This window comes from Notolepis coatsorum (assembly GCF_963971535.1).
Source record: "Notolepis coatsorum genome assembly, chromosome: 14".
NCBI classification, from domain to species: Eukaryota; Metazoa; Chordata; class Actinopteri; order Aulopiformes; family Paralepididae; genus Notolepis; species Notolepis coatsorum.
The window spans coordinates 35,550,762-35,568,261 of NC_140178.1; the positions used below are offsets into that span (position 1 = coordinate 35,550,762).

Here is a 17,500-nt window from a genome sequence, read left to right on the forward strand (position 1 = left end):
GATCCATTTTCATGTATACCCTTCAATATGCTATTCTCCCTTTCGCACGTTGTGTTAAATATACAGCACGGGTGAATGAGGGAGAACTGGGTTTAAATGCACTCTTCCTTCGTGGGTGGGTAGGGGGGGGTGCATATGTGATGGGCAGGCTGCTAGGTTGGTTTTGGTTGGGGGTTTTGAATAGCTGGTTCCGTCCCTCCCCAGCAAGCCTCTAGAGGGCGTGCTCCTCTTGCTTCTCATTGGCGACGGGCCCCTCCAGCCGGGCCAGAATTCCAGGTTGCGGCGCAGGGAGGTGAGCACCTGTACCTGCAGGTTGGAGACAGGCTCCGGGGAGGAGGCCAGGGCGGCGGTGGCCATGGTGCGGTTGAGCAGGGGTTGGGGGGTTGCTGCTGGGGGGGTGCGTGGCCTTCCAGTAGGCCTCCAGATAGTCGGCCAGATGCTCGCAGGCGTCCTCCAGCTGGTTCTCGTCCAGGATGATGTCAAACAGCTCCTGCGCAATGCAGAGAGAGAGAGGGAGAGAGAGAGAGACAGAGAGAGAGAGAGACAGACAGACAGAGAGAGAGAGAGAGAGACACAGAGAGAGAGAGAGAGAGAGAGAGAGAGAGAGGAGAGAGAGAGAGAGAGAGAGAGAGAGAGAGAGAGAGAGAGAGAGAGAGAGAGAGAGAAGAGAGAGAGAGAGAGAAGAGAGAGAGAGAGAGAGAGAGAGAGAGAGGGGGCAGAATGATTAGATATTCACTGGTTCACCTGGAACTCTCTGAAACACACGTTCCTTCCAGGGAGACTCACCGGAGGGCACTGGGCCAGCTTGTCTGCGGCCACCATCTGTACGTTCAGGTGCTTGGCCTGGGACTTCCCCCTGGACTTGATGAGCCTCTGCAGGACCTGGAGGACCACAGCGACAACACTTTATTATCAAAACCTCCATTGTGAAGTGTTTTCCCCGAGACCGTAGCATGTTTTTCTACTTACAGCCTGCATGGGGCAGTGGATAAATGTGTATCCTACGTTTTGTTGTAAATATTTCCTGGCACTTAAAACGAACATTTTGGGAAATTAGCTTACCGTCTTCTCCAGAGAGAGACAGAAGATATATCCTTCGGGAGAGGTGTTAGTTGGACAATGCCTAGGCTATCCGGCCATGTCCACTTCCATTCATTGTGCTAAGCTAGGCTAACGTGCAGCCAGATAGCTTTCTACTGAACGCACAAGAAGAAAACTGGTATCTATCTTCTTGTGTCTCTCTGGAGAAGACATAAAGCTAATTTCCCAAAATGTTGGCGTGTTCTTTTAAATATATTATGTGGGATTTTTTTTATATATTATATATATATATATATATATATATATATATATATATATATATATATATATATACAAATTCCTTCACATCCCCTTTCTACGTATGTTGTATTGTATTATTATTATTATTATTATTATTATTATTATTATTATATTATTATTATTATTATTATTATTATTATATATTATTATTATTTATTATTTATATTTGTATTTATTATATGTGTAAACAAAGAAACAGAAACAGAAAAAAACATGCAGTGTGAACTTTTGGAAGTGTGGTGGGAAATCTAACTATAAACATGAAATTTACCTGCGAATAATAGAGATACATGAATGTTCTGGTTTAAATGATAATGATATAGTCTACATGTTTATGTAGGCCTGATGACATGTGTAGCTGTAGATTATTGTATGAAAGGCACTATACAAATACAGTTAATTATATTGTTATTATTATTATATTAATTATTATTATTATTATTATTATTATTATTATTATTATTAGGGATGTCCGATATTATCGGCCAATATTGGCATAAAATGTGATATCGGAAAATATCGGTATCGGTTTCAATATATTAATTTTTTTACATTTATTTAACCTTTATTTACCCAGGCAAGCAAGCAAGAACAATTATTATTTTATTTATGTCAAAGTATGCATAATGTTGTGTTAATTACACAACAAGAGATATGTAATGTTAATTACCTGAAATTATTCCGTTTTTGGGGGGGGGGGGGGGGGGAACCCTGCATATATCGGTATCGGTTGATATCGGTTGATATCGGTATCGGAAATTAAGAGTTGGACAATATCCGTATATCGGTATCGGTAAAAAAGCCAATATTGAGCATCCCTAAATAAAACACCTATATAAGGCAGAACACAAAGGAGAGAACAGGCTGTGTGTTCTCTTCCTTTACTAGACGTAGGAGGACAGCTGAGAAGGAGTACAGGACAGAATGTTCAAGAAGAGGTGGGAGTCTTAACCACCAGACCGTCTCTGAGCACAAGTTAGCAATCGTCAAAACCACTCCTGTGTCAAATTTCCCTACAGCAGGAATCTATTACACTGAATAAGATAAAATAATACCACACTGACCAAACTACATGGTGGCGTACCGTAGAACATGCCACTGTCCAGGGACAGAAAAAAGGGAAAAAAAACAGAATGTGAGTACGTGGCCGTACCTTAGGTGAGGCTATTTTGATGTAGACTATGATAGGGGCCAGAGAGGTCTTGGCCAGCTGTGAGGGATGGTTGATGGTGTCCGCGTCCAAGGCGACCAGCTGCAGGGTGCGAGCCAGCTCGAAGATACGCTCGATCTCACTCTGGACCTCCGCTGTGGTGGTCAGGACATGTAGGACAGAGATCATGTTAGCACAGAAAGCAACCACAAAGCCCCCCACCCACATACACACACGCACGCACGCGCACACACACACACACACACACACACACACACACACACACACACACACACACACACACACACACACACACACACACACACACACACACACACACACACACACACACACACACACACACACACACACACACACACACACACACACACACACGCGCACACGCGCACACGCGCACACGTGCAACCCTGGCATGTTAGTACCGCATCATGCATGTACGATTGTGTCAAAAAGGTCAGAATCAGAACCCAGTCACAGTTCCATTTTGTGCACGGTGCTAAATGGAACACCATAGCATCCTCATGCTATTGCCCCTTTCCAACAAGTAGGATCTCCTGATGCAGATGGCTGTAGCTTAGAGTTACGAAGGAAGGAGGCACTTTAGAATGAGATGATTATTGGGACTATCTCTCAAATGTAAAACATGTAAAACAACAACTACAACGACGACAACAACATCAAACAACAAACAAAAATAACAGTATGAAGCGGAACATTAGTCATTGTTAAAGTTGAAAGACATAACAGCAATTATTCTATTGGGGGACACCATCTGGGCTGCTCTGGCCTTTTTGTTTTCATTGTTCCTCGACAATAGTCACAAAGTGACCATGCTGGTGGTTGTTTAGCATCTAGAGTATAAAACTCCACCTGTTGATGTGTGGATAAAGAGAGATTAAAAAGACAGAGGCGGAATGTTTCTCGCCCGTCTGGTTGAACCCCAGCACGTCCAAAATGTGTGCTGCCATGCCGACCGGGCGCCAGAGACACATAACAGGGACGAGGCAATCTGCAGAGGGGCCAGGGCTGCAGACATTTTGGCAGCCTCTAGAGCGAGGAAGCGGAGGCAGAATTAAACCTGGAGGCACTTGAGAGAACCGGGGTCTCCACAGAGCGACGCGAGAAATTAACTTCCACTGAGATAATGAAACACCCCGGCCGTGCTATAGCCCACCAAAGCTTAAATTTGGACTTATTTTTCAGTGGAGAACTTGTTGCCCTTTCAGAGGTCTGCAATTACTCTATACTGAACCAAACTTGAGTTCACGAATCCATGGCCCAGATGATAAATACAGGATCTTCTTAGGTTAAGTTCCTATATGCACAGTATAGGATAAATAGGCACCCTGGGCCATGGGGTCGGGGGTGAGGGCACTCTGGGATGGAACAGGAGTATCAATCCCCCCCCTTATCACATTTCCCGCATCAGCCACAGAGCAGCGACCCTTCTCCAACACCATTGTGCTTCTTTCCGCTAGCTTTTTGTTATGCTTTTCTCTTGATTAGGGGCTACAAGCTGTCACACGCAAGTGTGAGGCACAGAGAAAATGACAGGCGAGCAGACAGGCAAGACACGTGAAGTGTGAAAGATGATGAATGCGGTGAGAGAGAGGGGAGGGGAGAGGTGTTTTAAATTATTTGTTTTATTCCCGTAGGAAGGAGAGAGCATACGTACCCAGTACGTCTTAAGAGAGAGTGGAGGAAGAACGAGGTGGAGGAGAGAGAGGAGGGGAGGGGAGGATGAGCAAGGATGGGTGGGTGAAAGGGCAGGAAAGACAGGATGAAGAAAGAGAGAAAGAGGACAGATCAGACTCAAGACAGTCAAGACAGAGCAGGTATACAAGGCTAAAACATTGGACAGTGTGGGTCCTGGTGGATGGAGCGCACACGCGGCTCCTCTCTCCTCTGCCCGGGTTCTGCAGGATGAAAGGTCGGTATCTGCAGCCAACGTGCCCCACTGACCGCAGTAGGGATGTTCATCTCATGTTGTGAGGAATTACAGAAAATCCTACATTTTGCGGTAAGGTAGCTTAGAGCTCTTGGTGTTTTGTTAAGTCAATCCATTATTTGATAAAAAAGCAATTGCATCAATATCATAAGGATTCAATAGGGAGGCAGTTCTTGTGATGGTCGTGTATAAAAGATAAATTATTTTATATTCATATGAAACATAGATAGATAAGACTGCATGCCAAATGTTTACCATTAGCTTTGTGATATACAGTACATTTCCATACTGCACACATGTGTTTATGGGTTTCTTTACCAGCCAACCCACCACCCAGATCACAATAAGTGCCTGGTGGCTCGGCTGCGGGAGCTTGCAACAGAGTGGCTAGTTCCAACAGAGCGGCCTTTAGTTTTGTGTGTTTATTGTTTATGGGATATCAAATAAGTTGGAGCTCGTCTTACCCAGGCTTGAGCGGGTGCTGGAGCGCTCGATGATGGTGTGCTTGCTGGGGTTGTTGAGGACTGAGCGTTTGGCCAGCGATATGTCTGCTGTCACCCGTGTAATGGATATCCTGAAACGGCAGCGGTCAACCAGTTAGTGCTGAGCTTGTTTATGTGTAGGATAGAGACGGGGCACCAATATGGACATTACATACCAATATCAGTTGTATTTTGCTGCTATGGTATAGACCTGTTCGCTGTTTACAAACATACCGTGTTCGAGCCAATCAGCAATAGCAACTGAGTCATGTCCACTTCCATTCATTGTGCTAAGCTGGGCTAACGTGCAGCCAGATAGCTTTCTACTAAACGCACAGAGAGAAAACTGGTATCTATCTTCTTGTGTCTCTCTGGAGAAGACGATAAGCTAATTTCCCAAAATGTTGGCGTGTTCTTTTAAATATATTATATATATATATATATATATATATATATATATATATATATATATATATATATATATATATATATATATATATATATATATATATATATATATATATAAAATCCTTCACATCCCCTTTCTACTTATGTATTATTATTATTATTATTATTATTATTATTATTATTATTATTATTATTATTATTATTATTATTATTATTATTATTATTATTATTATTATTATTATTATTATTATTATTATTAATATTATTATTAATATTAATATTTATTATTTGTATTTATTATATGTGTAAACAAAGAAACAGAAACAGAAAAAACACGCAGTGTGAACTTTTGGAAGTGTGGTGGGAAATCTAACTATAAACATGAAATTTACCTGCGAATAATAGAGATACATGAATGTTCTGGTTTAAATGATAATGATATAGTCTACATGTTAATGTAGGCCTGATGACATGTGTAGCTGATGTTTAGAAACCCATTGTATACTTGTATGCCGTGACAATTAAAACTCTTGACTTGACTTGACTTGAATCTAATCTGTCTATTTTTATACTCATTCTATGTCTGCACTTTATGCATTGCTTTTATTTAGTCAGAAACCTGCCAATAGTCTTTTAGAGATTTTAATGTCAGAAATCTATCATAAGTCAACGATTACACTATTTTTTTATAGATTTTAATGACAGAAATGTATACAAATATTTCCGGGAGGTTTTAATATAAATGTTCTGCTCATTTCATGCCTGTCTATAATTATTCAATTCTATGCTAATTCTATGCCTATCTATTTTGTGTCTACATTACTGCTGTGAAGCACTTTGGGCTGCAATTATTGTATGAAAGGCACTATACAAATACAGTTAATTATTATTGTTATTATTATTATTATTATTATTATTATTATTATTATTATTATTATTATTATTATTATTATTATTATTATTATTATTAGGGATGTCCGATATTGGCATAAAAATGTGATATCGGAAAATATCTGTATCCGTTTTCAATATATATATATATATATATTTTTACATTTATTTAACCTTTATTTACCCAGGCAAGCAAGTAAGAACAAATTATTATTTTATTTATTGTCAAAGTATGCATAATGTTGTGTTAATTACACGACAAGAGATATGTAATGTTAATTACCTGAAATTATTCCGTTTTCTTGGGGGGGAAACCCTGCATATATCGGTATCGGTTGATATCGGTATCGGAAATTAAGAGTTGGACAATATCTGTATATCGGTATCGGTAAAAAAGCCAATATCGAGCATCCCTAAATAAAACACCTATATAAGGCAGAACACAAAGGAGAGAACAGGCTGTGTGTTCTCTTCCTTTACTAGACGTAGGAGGACAGCTGAGAAGGAGTCAGGGAGACACAGGAAAGAATGTTCAAGAAGAGGTGGGAGTCTTAACCACCAGACCGTCTCTGAGCACAAGTTAGCAATCGTCAAAACCACTCCTGTGTCAAATTTCCCTACAGCAGAAATCTATTACACTGAATAAGATAAAAATAATACCACACTGACCAAACTACATGGTGGCGTACCGTAGAACATGTATAGACCTGTTCGCTGTTTACAAACATACCGTGTTCGAGCCAATCAGCAATAGCAACTGAGTCACGTGACAAAGTTGCCTCGGGCCTGTGCGAGCTGCTGCGCTAAAAGAAGTACAATGGGACTCTATGGAGAAACCATGGCACTCCCCTGACTAAAGGTAGTTTCAAACGAAAATGGCTGGATGTCATTTGCCAGCATGGCTAACAAATGCAAATATATTGTAGTCTGCCCCGTTGTTCTCACCAGGATTTACGTTCCTTTCTGCCTCGGGTCTGCACGCGCATATTTGTCATGACGTCGTTGGCAAACAGGTCTATTGACGAATGTCTTCATTCCTAGTTCTTTCTTTTTACCTTTTTTTTTGGCGATGGGTACCCATTTTTATTTTTATTTTCACAGATTGGGCCTTTAAACAAAAGCTAGCCTATTATGGAGGCTATACTGTTTCAAGATCCATAGTCGTATGTGATATTGGCTCTGTCAACTGGTATTGATATCATATGGCATTGGTGTCCAGAACTAATGCAGAAGTAGGTAACTGGTAACTGTCTCTACACTGCCCTACACTGTACTCATAGTAATCATAATAATCACAACTACCTACCTAATACTATAGTCCCAAATAACCCATATAACTCTGTATGATAGCATGAACAATAATGCTGTATATATATCTGTATATATATACATTTATATATTTATATTTACAGCATATACACTATATCAATATCTGTCTGAATATACCTGCATATAATCCTTCTATATACCTACTTATACACCTGCATATAACCCATATGCAGGTGTATAGCATGTACAATAATGCTGTATATAGCGTATATATATATATATTTATTCTTACTAGGGATGTCCGATATTATCGGCCTACCGATATTGGCATAAAAATGTGATATCGGAAAATATCGGTATCGGTTTTCAAATATCTTTTTATTTTATTTTTTTTAACATTTATTTAACCTTTATTTACCCAGGCAAGCAAGTAAGAACAAATTATTATTTTATTTATTGTCAAAGTATGCATAATGTTGTGTTAATTACACAACAAGAGATATCGGTATCGGAAATTAAGAGTTGGACAATATCGGTATCGGTAAAAAAGCCAATATCGAGCATCCCTAATTCTTATGTACAGCTGTCTGTACATACCTATATCTGTACATATTCCTTACCTACTCTTACTAGTTACGCTGCTGGCCAGTATGACTTACTACCATAGTGTCTTTATACCTGTATCACTGTACATATTAATACTACAACTCTGTACATGCATCTGATTAACACTACACACAGTAGTACTAATGTATATAATTTATACCCAGTTTAATCACTTGTACATTGTATATTACTATTGCACTTTACTGTTACATTTGCACTCTGGTTCTTTTTGTTGTACTGTACCTGTGCTGTATAATGACAATACATTTGAATCTAATCTAATTAAATAGGTCACTGGTAATGTTCAGTGTTTGGTCGAATACCCACCTGCCCTCAAACTTGTGTTTTAAAAAGTCAAAGAGTGCCTTCTGCATCATGTCTGTCACCTGGAGGAACACAGAGCACATAACAAGCTGTTACCAAGTATAACAGCGATCGCATAACAGCTGAAATGAGCCATGGGGGGATCATTCTAGACCCAATTGTGGACCAGACGTGTTACCTCATAGCCCTTGAGTGATGGTCCCACTAGGATGATGGGTCTCATGGAGGGAACCACGTCGTAGGGTGGGACATGCTCCATCTGAGCAGAGAGAGAGAGCAGCAAGACCCGCGTGAGGCACTATGCCGTATCTCATCAGCATACTCTCTCTCCGCACACGCGCACGCACGCACACGCACGCACGCACACACACACACACACACACACACACACACACACACACACACACACACACACACACACACACACACACACACACACACACACACACACACACACACACACACACACACACACACACACACACACACACACACACACACACACACACACACACACACACACACACACACACACACACACACACACACACACACACACACGTGAAGCTCACAGTCTCCGACGTGATTCACGACCAAAGAAATACACTGATACATAAATCAACACAAACTTCTCTCTGGAAGTTCTCCTCTCTGGCTGCTTTACTACTACAATCAGAATGATATATGGTGAGTTTCAGATATTGGAGTGAAGTCCATTTATTTTATTGACTGCATTATGAATGTTCCAAGTCCAGAGATACATTTCTCACTGGAAGCACTTAATTCCTTTTGTCTGCAGTCCAACCAAATTAAATAATCCACGATTGAACTATATGACAGAGCAGGAGAATGAACTATGGTCAAGAGTGGGGCATATTATTATCAGTGTCGACCCACACTTCTCTCTGTGGTTTCAGTCCAGCTACAAACTCCTGCCACGACTCTGCTAATGCAGCTTCTCTAAATACCATCCTTCTTGCCACAACCATTTGGAGGAATTGAGAATTGATTAACGCTTTATTTCCATATATTCATATTTGTGTTTCCTCTCCATTCAAATGAATAATCGGTTGCTTTCATGATTGACACTCTTATGGAAATCTAAAGCAAATCGGTCCATTTTAACATACTGAGTGCAACATTTCTGTGCCTTTGCCATGGCGTTACTTAACCCATTCCCTGTTGGAAAATGGAAAATTATGCATAAGCTCACACAAAGTCTTATGCAAAACACCCACACAGTCCATATCCCAGCACATAGACCGTTGGCATATACAGTGTGAATGGTACCTTATGCATGAGGACTTGACTCATCCATAGACACAGTATTAAGCATCTCTTTTCAAACCGTCTGTTTTGTAGTAGTGACAAGGGAAGGGGGGGGTCACATGTCCTTTACTCCAACAGCAGGGGAATGGGATGGTTTTGTTTTTTGTTTTCTGAATTTCTTTTCAGATCTGTATTCCGAGCACACCCCCTCCTCTGTATTCTGCGCGCGGCTCTTCACAGCTCTGAAAGCAGGAGCGATAGGGCTGGAGAGAGAGTGCCACTCCACCACGCCGCCTCGCCACTCCACCACGCCGCCTCGCCACTTCCACCACGCCGCCTCTCCACTCCACCACGCCGCCTCTCCACTCCACCACGCCGCCTCGCCACTCCACCCACGCCGCCTCTCCACTCCACCACGCCGCCTCTCCACTCCACCACGCCGCCTTGCCACTCCACCACGCCGCCTCGCCACTCCACCACGCCGCCTCGCCACTCCACCACGCCGCCTCTCCACTCCACCACGGCCGCCTCGCCACTCCACCACGCCGCCTTGCCACTCCACCACGCCACTCCACCACGCCTCTCCACTCCACCACGCCGCCTCTCCACTCCACCACGCCGCCTCTCCACTCCACCACGCCGCCTCGCACTCACCACGCCGCCTCTCCACTCCACCACGCCGCCTCTCCACTCCACCACGCCGCCTCGCCACTCCCCCTCGCCTCGCCACTCCACCTCGCCTCTCCACTCCACCCCACGCCGCCTCGCCACTCCACCACGCCGCCTCGCCACTCCACCTCACCTCTCCACTCCACCACGCCGCCTCGCCACTCCACCACCTTCGCCTCTCCACTCCACCACGCCGCCTCGCCACTCCACCACGCCGCCTCTCCTGACATAAAGCTCATTCCGTCTCGCTTGTGTTCGCCAAATCTACAAATATACAAGACTTTCCAAAATGTCCCCCATGTCCCTGAAGGACGTAACACTGAACTTTGAATAGCGTCAGAGCACTGTACAATTTATGCAATAGCTTGTAGGGGGGTGGGGAGTGGGGGCTGTGACTGTGTGCAAGGGCGTAGGTTTAGTTTTAACATGGGGGGGGGGGGGGGGTGGGGGGGGGGGGCTACTTTAAGCAGGGGTCTGGTGGTCCTCCTCCTGGACATTTTGAGCGTCAAATACTTAATTTCCTGCATTCTGGTGTACTTTTACGAGAGGCACATCTACAAGGTTGAAATTGTTTGTCGGTATATAGTTACTGGTAAGACGGATATATAAATGTTTTGACCCCCTTATTTCTTTTTTTTTTATCCACTTTTTCTCCCATTTTTTCTATATTTTTTCTCCCATCCCAATTTCGTATCATCCAATTCAACCCTCCCCTGTCATGAACGCTGTTTCTTGCCTCCCACAAGCCGGCTGCAATGTGGACTAAGTCATACATAGCACAAGTCCCCTCCGGTACTTGAGGTAACAGCAGTCGCATCTTTTACACCTGCGCAGCTCGATCTCTCAGTGGCGAGGAGTAACGTGTGGGAGGCTCACGCTGCCCCCGACACTTCCTGATTCTACTGCGCAGGCGCACCAACCGACCTGTAGGAGACGCGGTCCACAACGCCCAATCCCCACCCTTCAGTTTCCCTCCCCGTAATACGGCCAATGTGTATTACTGCGGACGACCAGCTAAACTGAAAACAATGTGGAGAGCTGGATTCGAACACGCGAACCCAGCGTCTCCACATTGGTGGCGAGTGCCTTGCCCACTACACCACCTAGCCGCCCTTTGACCCCCTTATTTCTTTTACCTCTTTTGGAGAGGGGGTTGTCTTTCACATATTTTTTGAGGGTGGACAAATCGACCTCATCTCAATAACGAGGTGGACAAGCTCCCTGCAACCCCCCCTAAATCTACGCCTATGACTACCGCGTGTCCTTGTGCTGCAGCCTCACGCGTCTTTGTGCGATCGGAATTGCGTTGAAAGACAGGAGAGGGACTGATGTCGGTTAGGCTACGCACCTCAAATCAGCCGTTGAAATGGACATCAGGATGCATTAGCATTTAAGAAGAGCACCTGCTCACTGTAAGCGGGGCCTGTGGCAGGTCTGCGCCTGACCTACGCACCGCAGAGGCGCCACCGCGACTTACAATGGGAACCACTTCAAATTTCAAAAGACTCTGTGACTGCTTCGTGGCAAGCATTCATAGACACATTTCAAAGTGTATAGTTTGTATAGATTGTCGGGGGTATCGTTGTCTACAAATCTGTCACGTTTTTTTTTTCCTGAATGTATGTATGTTTGAAAATGCTGTGACAATAAAAATAATCTGAATCTGAATCTGAATGCCTGGAAAGCGGATCTTGGCCGGCCGTCTCGCTGTGCAGGGGCTCACCACACCTGGGGGGCCCGGATTCTGTACAAGTGAGACCCGTTCTTTACCCTTTAATCCTACCCTTTACAGAACCGTCAGTGTGGGGTTCACGTCGGAGAGAGAGGGAGACACAGAAGACAAAAGAGACATGGGAGAGGAGGAGACACAGGCGCATGTTTGAAAAGGTTAGAGATAAGAGGTTAGTCTCGTTAGAGAACAAACCGCATAAACTCACCGACTTCTGTTTCTGTTTAGCCGGCCACCTACAGTATCATTCCACACACAACGCCCACCAGAGGAAAGAGCAAAAACAGACCAAAACAAAAGAAAAGAGAGACAAAAAGCACAAAACACAAAGCACATATTGTTATTGACAGGTTAGGGGTTAGGAGGTAGGGGGGTAGGGGGGTGTTGCAGGAAGGAGCTGTCTGTTTATTAAGACAAAGACTGACACTGACCCACTGCATCCACTGTAGCCTCATTTTGGAAGAGATTCACACTGAAATAGCGGTATAGTTTCAGAGTCAGCTCAAAGCAGCCTCTCCCAGCTGACACAAGCGCAGGAACAAACACATCCAAACATATCTCAGTGTTGCCATAGTGACCCAGAGAGCCTGAGGGGCCAATCGTTGTTAGAGTCAGGAGCTAGCGGCAGGTCAGTTGTGAGTAGTTAGTCGGAGGCGGACAGAGAGAGAGGGGGAGGAGGGGTGGCTAGTGAAAACAGATGCAGGGAGATCGGTTAAGACCAAACCACAGCAGTAGGAGTGGTAGAGGCGGGGGCAGAGGGGGGTAGGGAGGCCGGCGACGTGAGCGGAGTCCCGGTCCCCTTCAGTGTTACCTTCTTAAAGAAGGGCAGCCGGTGGGCGTTGGCCTGGGGGGACGTTACGCTGCCTGACGTGCCCTTGGGGGAGCGAGGGTCACCCTGGGGCTCAGGGGCCTCCTCAGCGTCCAGGTCCAGAGGGTCAGACGTCAAATGACACTGTGGCCATGTCAGGTGCTGGTAGGTGGGGGAGGGGCGAGGTGGTGTACAGAGAGGAGCATGGAGATAAGAGAGGAAAGAGAGAGAGAGAGAGAGAGAGAGAGAGAGAGAGAGAGAGAGAGAGAGAGAGAAGAAGAGAGAAGAAGAGAGAGAAGATAATAGTTGAAGGTGAAGTCGAAAAGAAAGAAAGAAAGAAAGGATAGTGAAGGGGAAGAAAGAGAGAAAGAGAAGTAGGCAGGAGAGAGAGAAGCATTCAAAAGAGGCATGGAGAAAAAGTAGAGAATAATAAAAGTCATAGACAGAGGATCTAAGGAGGTGACATATGTTTTATATATACAGGAAATAATAAATAACAGTGACCAGAAATGAAAGAAGACATTGGATTATGATGAAGCAAAGCACCAGGATATGAACACATAGAGAACACACACAGAGAGAGAGAGAAAGAGAGTGAGAGTGAGAGTGAGAGTGAGAGTGAGAGTGAGAGAGAGAGAGAGAGAGAGAGCGAGAGAGAGCGAGAGAAAGCTCAGAGCACCAGTATATGAACACATAGCGAACAGAGAGAGAACTCAGAACACCAGGAGGGTGACTTCAAGAGAAGTGACATAGATCGGAGGTGTAACAGGTGGAGGGCTTTGATCGTAAAGGAAGTAGGAATTACAGGGAATGAGAGAGAGAGAGAGAGAGAGAGAGAGAGAGAGAGAGAGAGAGAGAGAGAGAGAGAGAGAAGAGAGAGAGAGAGAGAGAGAGAGAGAGAGAGAGAGAGAGAGAGAGAGAGAGAGAATGAAAGGAAAAGGAAGGAGGGATGCTGTGTGGCTACTGGGCTTGTTGTCGTTGTTTGTGGTGGTGAGGGTGAGGGTGGGGGTGAGGGGTGAGGGGCACAGGGTCTGAGGATGTGTATCCAGATCAGGTATGCAGGAGTTTGGTGCATCAGATATATAGGTAGAGTTGTTTTATACACAGGCCACTGAGCAACTCATAGAAAATAAATACCATTGGACAACGACATACTCATAGAAAATAAATACCATTGGACAACGACATCATAATACCAGATTTTTTAGACCACTGACGTCGACTTAAATCACCCATTGATGGACTCGATGACTCAGTAACTCACTCACTCACGGTTAGCCACTCTGCCCCTAGTGGCGGCACACAGAAGATGTACTTTGCATCTACCGTGTGTTTAAGTAGGCCTATTCCTTCAGTGCTCTATTCTAAAGCCCCAGTCTTGAATCTTTAGCAGATAAATGTGGGGTATATTCACATACATTCTTGAAGAGATTGACTTGTAGATATAAAATAAGCTTTTTGTCACTCTCTCTGAACAAACCCTGAACAAACCTTATACAGTCACAAGACACGGCAAATGCAATTAAAAGTTCATATTTACCTGTTGTCTAGTATTAGCCCTTCAATTGAGAGCTCAGTCAATCGACTAGAGAATGAAAACATCCTATCTTATTATTTTATCATTATCGTTGGTTGGGTTACCCATTTGTTTACATTTGGATTATGAATTAGGCCTTTAAAGGAACACGCGAACATTATAGGGAATGTGCTTACCAGTTTACCGTCTTCTCCAGAATCACACAATGTGCGTTCAGTAGAGAGCTATCCAGCTGCAAGCTAGCCTTGTTTAGCACAAATTAATGGAAGCTTAAAACTCCGGGAGAGGTGTTTTTGCTGGTCCGTATCTGCTTCCATTCATTGTGCTAAGCTAGGCTAGCATGGAGAGGAAATTGGCATCTATCTCTTCTCGTCTGACTCTGGAGAGACAGTACGTGCATTTCCTATGATATTGGTGTGTTCCTTTAAGCTGTAGCTTATCAAAAGCCATTTACACGTCTCTCCGACTCTATTATTTCTTTCTGTCTGCACTTCCCTCCTTCCTGCTGCTCCTGTATATGCAGCAGCACACACACACACACACGCACGCACGCACGCACGCACGCACACACACACGCACACACACGCACACACACACACACACACACACACACACACGCACGCACGCACGCACGCACGCACGCACGCACGCACGTTATCAAGGTTTAATGAATGGGGTTCATTCCCAGCTCTATTTCAGTGCTGTCCTGTTTGCTAATCACAGACCTTCTCAGACCCTCTCACTTCGGCAGCACAGGCAGTGAGACGCTCCTTCATTCATCATCACGCCTCGCTAACCATCCAATTAAAATCTACATCTAAATATCAGCCAGTCAGTCTCGTCTCGTCTCATCTCTCTCTCTCGCTCTCACTCACTCACTCACTCACTCACTCACTCACTCACTCACTCACTCACTCACTCACTCACTCACTCACTCACTCACTCACTCACTCACTCACTCACTCACTCACTCACGCACTCACTCACTCACTCACTCACTCACTCACTCACTCACTCACTCACTCACTCACTCACTCACTCACTCACTCACTCACTCACTCACTCACTCATTGCAAAGTCACTCTCTCCGCAAGCTGAAAAGGCGACCTCCTTGACCTCACCTGTGCCAGGAGGGGTGGTCCTCCTGGTTCCCGTGCAACGTCCAGACTAGAGCTTCCTCCAGATTTACTGTGACAGAGAAAACAGCCATGAGTCTCTGCAGTAACGGGTAGATGACAGGGTAGATTTAAATCACGATTATAATATATAGTATAATACTGTATGGTATGAAGTCATCATATCGACATTCAGGTAGAACATACATGGAGGCTGATGTTATAAATGTGTCATAAGTGCATAGCTAGTGTGGATTGATATAATAATATCAATATGCTTGTTTATTTTTTCAGACAGACTTTTATATAACCTGTTGACACATGTTTTCTGTCACCTGTTGTCATTCTTGCTCTTAACTTTGTTCTCTATTTGTGCTCCTGATTGTTGCGCATTGTCTTCCGAAAAGACACTGGGCTACAACTGTTATTGGAAAACCCTACTGTGTACAAATAAAGTCGATTCTCATCATGATATGCATTTCCAGCCCGAGACCTGGAGCTGAGTCGGTTCTGTCTCATCCTCTGTTCCTGCAGTAGACGGGTGTTCTCCAGCTGACGGGGCTGGGGATGAAGCCCACCTCACAGCCCTCCTTCACCAGACGGCCGATCCACCAGTCGTTATTATACTTCTGCGTACGGTGGCAGAGACACAGACAAGACACATCAATAACCAATATACCCAGACTTCATCGCACTCCCGCAGACCACCGTCGTCGCCCTGGCAACCGGCGTATCTGGGTCCCACTCACTGACACGTTGCGACATCACACATACATAAATGTAATATACCGTAATGCCAGCCGATTGTTACAGTATATGGCTGATATAATAATGGTATGGTATTTTACATGATCATGCTCTTGTTGTGCCAAATGCTATTTACTGAGCATGTTTATGGAAACAGAAGTTGTTCTTGGATAGAGAGGGGGGCTACGATGTAAGAGGGGAATTTTATTTAAAACAACCGCGTGTTCGCACTACTCTTAAAAGCAGTCTGTGGGGTAACTCTCTGGAATGGATTGGATGACGAAATTAAACAGAGCAAAAACGTCATACAGTTCAAAATGAATTACAAAAGAGTGATTCTAGAAAGGTACAGTAAAGAGGAGGGAGGAAATGTTTAAATTAATGGAAATGTTGAAATTATGGACTTGTTTTAGTTTGTTGCCGTTTTTGTTCTGATCTAGTCAGCATATACATTTTGATTTCTAAAAATACTGGATGGACCGTAGCCTATTGATTGTAAAATAACTATTATTTATTAAGGGGAACTATCTTATAAATGGCCTTTTCCAGGGGTTTGCATTGTTCTAGCAATGTGGGGTTGTACCAACACTGTCCAGGTCTCAAATTCTCATATTTGCGCATTCCTCCAGTTCAGATGTCACAAGATCCTCCCCCACTGAACTAAGCCATTCTGAATTTAGGTCCCCTGTGACGATGTGAGAATTATTTGCATAATGATCTGCGTACCTCGCCGCCACACCTTCTGTCAAGAAAGCTAGAGCCTTTGGGAAGTGTAGTTTAAAAAAAATGCCAACGCTCATTGAAAGCTCTGGATGTCCTCTTCTCAGAATGACTCAAAATGACTACATTTCCCAAACGGCCGGTAATAAAAAATGGCCGATCTCCGCGATGCAAAAACTACATTTAAAAAAACTTAAATCTCACTAATAACACTTTAACATATTGATGAAAATATACATTATAACTGCTGTTGTGACATGGTTATGATGTTTATTCTTGAATACGTTTGTAAAATAAAACGATAATTATGTCAGACAGTCTGATGGGTGACTCAAAGCGCATTGCGAGTATGGGGCGGAGCCCAGCAAAAAACAGCTTGGAATCTGGAAGTGCAGAAACTGGTGCTCTACAGTACTTGATTAGAAATACAAAACAATGAATTTTCTTGAAAAAAAACGTACAGATG

General features: G+C 43.8%; 1 protein-coding gene across 1 annotated transcript in view; it reads right to left on the minus strand.

Annotated features, from left to right (window-relative positions):
- The window catches only part of cacnb1 (calcium channel, voltage-dependent, beta 1 subunit), a gene marked incomplete at its 3' end in the record, with an annotated part of 93,896 nt that overhangs the window by 1,822 nt on the left and 74,574 nt on the right, over positions 1-17,500 (minus strand). Inside the window, 12 exon segments of the mRNA XM_084329917.1 lie at positions 307-376; positions 378-490; positions 787-882; positions 2,495-2,646; positions 4,925-5,034; positions 8,444-8,502; positions 8,619-8,699; positions 12,919-13,059; positions 15,560-15,609; positions 15,612-15,640; positions 16,061-16,121; positions 16,124-16,196. Coding sequence (XP_084186043.1) covers positions 307-376; positions 378-490; positions 787-882; positions 2,495-2,646; positions 4,925-5,034; positions 8,444-8,502; positions 8,619-8,699; positions 12,919-13,059; positions 15,560-15,609; positions 15,612-15,640; positions 16,061-16,121; positions 16,124-16,196 — 1,035 coding nt within the window.